The sequence below is a fragment of the Xyrauchen texanus genome, chromosome 31 (genome assembly GCF_025860055.1).
Source record: "Xyrauchen texanus isolate HMW12.3.18 chromosome 31, RBS_HiC_50CHRs, whole genome shotgun sequence".
NCBI lineage: Eukaryota > Metazoa > Chordata > Actinopteri > Cypriniformes > Catostomidae > Xyrauchen > Xyrauchen texanus.
Window position 1 is genome coordinate 17,787,623 of NC_068306.1, and position 4,048 is coordinate 17,791,670.

The following is a 4,048-nucleotide window of genomic DNA, read 5'->3' on the forward strand; positions in this document are numbered from 1 at the left end:
TTACCGTAATATGAGGTAAAGAAGCACAGTTTATGATACCAGTATTGTCAGATTTTATTGCTGATTTGAAATTTGTTCTTTAATCATAATCTTGACCAACTATTTTGGAGATTTCTGTCTTTTCCCATTTTAGTAGATAGGAGCTGCACTGGCATGACTGGAAATAGCTTCCTGGGAGTATTTCAAATATGGACTCCAGTAGACTGACTTGCTAGAAAGACTTTGATTCTGCCCATTACCACTAGTGTGTTAGCACATTAGGGCCATGAATGCAGAATGTAAACATGACAAATTACCCATTAGCTACTGGATATATATTACTTTATATCATCATCAAAGCAGCTTATATTACTGATCTCATGTGAAATCTACTCTACGTGTGAATGAATCATGATATAATTGATAACTAATTTTATTGCCACATTTTTTAAGGTTTTACATTTTATGTAGCAAACAGTGTGCTGTTGCTCTGCTGTTTCAAACTTCTTTTTGGCTTTGAGGGAAGAACCATTTCGCCGTAAGTATGCCGGTGCCTTTATGAGCCAGTTCTTTAGAATCTACACTGCAAAACTGTGCTACCTCCCAAGCGAATGACTCTTAACTGCGATTCATTTTAGTGAATGCAACTTAAAAAAGTCTTATTGCCCCAAAAATCTTCCACAAAAGTTCTCAAAGAATCATTAATTGGAACAGTTAAGGAAACAGAATAGATAAATTCCTTACAACTCCCTTTGGCTTTGGTTCTTCCCTCAAAGCCAAAAAGAAGTTTGAAACAGCAGAGCAACAGCACACTGTTTGCAAACATTCAGACATTGGCAACACTGTTTAGAGGGGCATTTAAATATGAGGATGCACTACATAAAAAGTAAAACCTTAAAAAATGTGGCAATAAAATGAGTTATCAATTATATCATGATTCATTCATACGTAGAGTAGAATTCACATGAGATCAGTAATATAAGCTAATACAAGTCCACTAGCTTGGACTGTCAAACAAAAAAGTACCATAAACGTAGTTCAAATGAATTGTGCAGTATATTACAAGTTTTCATACTGCATGATACTGACTGTGTGAAGAACAGTTAAGAGTGGCCAGGATGTTCTTCAAAAATTCACCTTTTGTGTTCCACGGAAGGAAGAAAGTCATACAGGTTTTGGAACAACCTAAAATAATGACATCATTTTCATTTTTGTGTCATTTTTCTATTCCTTTAAAACCTGCAAAACCTCAACATATAACACAGCACATTGCTTCCAACTTCTAACCTATTTATGGCATTAGTGGGAATTCCCTTTAATACACAATAGGTCATTATAACTTTTCAGAAAACCAGTAATAGATTTGTAACTTGTGCTATGGCACATTCAGTTGTAAAAACTGCAATGTCATATTGGTTAGTGTTACACCAGGTCATTAGCCCAATATATTTTTGATCATTAAGTTCATAGGAATTATACATGACCAGATCAATTTACATGCTACATGCACGCCAATGCAAAACATTTTCTGCAGACAAACATTCTATTAAAGTTATATTCAAAGAAAAGTATGTTTGCTGCTTTAAATGCACAATAAATAGTGTATATTTAGTTAATTCATGATACAAATATGACTGACGTGTAACTAAGTACAGTGGAAAAAAGTGGCCTATGTCAACTTTATAAAAGCATTCTGGCCATTAAGCTGTTTTCATCCTATGCTTCTCCTTTTATGTACATGCAGTGGAAGTTTGCTAGAACAACATGCAATATTCCTTTTACTGAACATTCTGTCATCATTTACTCACCCTCATTTTGTTCAAAACCTGAATTACTTTGTTTCTTCCATGAAACACAAAAGGCAGAATGTTAGGGACTGACAGCTCCAGTCACAATTTAATTTCATTGCTTCTTTTTTCAATAAAATGAAAGTGAAAAGTGACAAAAATTGTGAAAAATAAAAGTTATATGGAGTTGGAACAACATGAGGGTAATTAAATGATGACAGAATTTTCAGTTTTTGGAAACTAACCCTTTAATGATGAGGATTGCTTTACACCCTTTCTTCCTGGAGAATGCATACAATTTTGGCCCATTTAGTAGACTACTTGTGCTTAAATGACTCATAGTAATAAATGAGATCTTTAGACTACCTGCTGCCAGCATCTGGTTTTGTACTACATGCACATTGTGTGAGTGTGTGGGGGCGAGTGTGTTCTTCGGTAACAAAATGGGTGTCAGAGACTGGGATGGCACAGTGTTAGAGAGCAGTGAGGAGACTAAGACCTGCAAAGGCTGTCTAGCTGTTCAGGTTTTAAGTACTTCACTACTTCCTTTATTCCATCTTCACAGATCCTAATCTTACTCAAGTCCTTCTGCTTGTCCTCCTCTTCTTTAAACTTCCTCCAAGTGTCTGTGCAAAAACATAGAATAAGGTATAAAAACATAGACCAGGAAAAAGGTGAAATATGTAATGACTGCAACTAGCATCACCAAATGGAATTTTGGAACACCAAATAATGACTGTTTTCAAACAGTTTTCTCAAACACTCCCCCCTTCTCTCTATCTGCCATTGTTTGGATAAAAATATTTTGTTTTGCAAAATTTTGTTTTACCACAAATGCACGCCATTGGTTCAATCACTGGACTCAATCTACAAATGGTTTACTTTACTCTGCATATTAAGTGTGGATAGGATAAATTATTGTAACATTGAAAAAACACACACTTCACCTATGTTAGGTGCAGCTCATGGGTATGAGTTATCAGGTGTCTTTAACTACTATGTAAAAAAATTAAAATGTATTGTGTAACTGCATGATGTTCTGCAAAATTATCACAAGATTCACATTTGCTGCCAATGAGGTTGAGGTACGGGGTAGGTTGAGGAATAGATTAGGGGTAGGGTTAGGTTTAGGGGTAAGGTTAGCAGTATATTAACATATCTAATTAAATTTATGTACTTCAAATGTAAGTACAGTGCAGCAAAACATATGTTCATAACAAGTACATTGTTCAAATACTTAATGACACTCAATATTAAGTGGGTCCCAGTTTTGTTTCTACCAAATCTGTATTAAGCTGAAACGCAAAAAAGAACAAATTTGTATTTTTCTTTTCTTTGAATGTAAATGTTATGGACAGCGGCAATATAGTTACTGTTACTTTAAGAGTGCTTTAGTCCAGGATACAATATTGAAGGCACTCTGGACAGTTTGTTTCACTGAGTTTAATCTTTTGAGATCTGTAAAGTCAAATTATTTCCGTACTGTGTCGTGCTGTTGCATCTGCTTTAATTTACATTAAGTATTCTTAAATTTGTGACAATATTGTTATTACTCTGCAATGCTAGGAATGAGGATTTCAGAGATTAACTGACTGAGATAGTGAGACTACAGTCAGTATTAAACTTGTAATGATCTTGTACCTGAAGCATTTTCATCCATACAACAATAGTTTCGTTTTTATGGATGTGACAAGATAAAATACGGTAAAGACTGCATTCACTATAATACGGAACGCAATTCTGATCCCTTAAATTCCAGATGGTCGGCAACTGTTATCCGACACATGATGAGAGATTATTAATAAAACATTCGGACCAGCCGGCCTAATTTGACCGGCCGGGGGATCCCCCCGATTAGCCACTCCTGCCCTACTATACAACCAATAAGGGGTTCTCCATCTTAATCTATTGAATTGAGTTATCTGTCTGAGTATTCAATTCAAACTCAATTTGAACTGTATCCAAATATGCAGTGGCTTTTTTAAATGAAGCTGTACTGTGTATTGTATGACTCCCTGTTTCATAATGCAAACTTATCCTAATGAAAACAAATGCATTTAAATAAAAAGAACTGCAGCCTTATAACTAAACATACCCTCATCTAATGTGGTCAGTAAGATGTAATTTTCAGGATGTTCTATGAGGTCTTTCTTTTGAACATCACCTGATTCCATTAAATGCAAAACACCTGCAAGGAATAGAAGACAGTTTCAAAGAAATCATACTGTTTCAATAGACAAGAAAGTTTATAATAATTTTAGCAACCTTAATGACAATAAAAG

At 34.9% G+C, this 4,048-nt stretch overlaps 1 protein-coding gene across 2 annotated transcripts in view; it reads right to left on the reverse strand.

Moving 5' to 3' along the window:
• Positions 1 to 473: 473 nt before the first annotated feature.
• The window catches only part of LOC127625351 (chordin-like protein 2), a 12,469-nt gene continuing 8,894 nt past the window's right edge, over positions 474 to 4,048 (reverse strand). For both annotated transcript variants that reach the window (XM_052100606.1, XM_052100605.1), the window contains exons 10-11: positions 3,862 to 3,954; positions 474 to 2,392 (exon numbers count right to left, since the gene is read on the reverse strand). In XM_052100606.1, the coding sequence (XP_051956566.1) occupies positions 2,259 to 2,392; positions 3,862 to 3,954 (227 nt within the window). In that variant the 3' untranslated portion in view covers positions 474 to 2,258. The remainder of the gene's footprint in view (positions 2,393 to 3,861; positions 3,955 to 4,048) is intronic.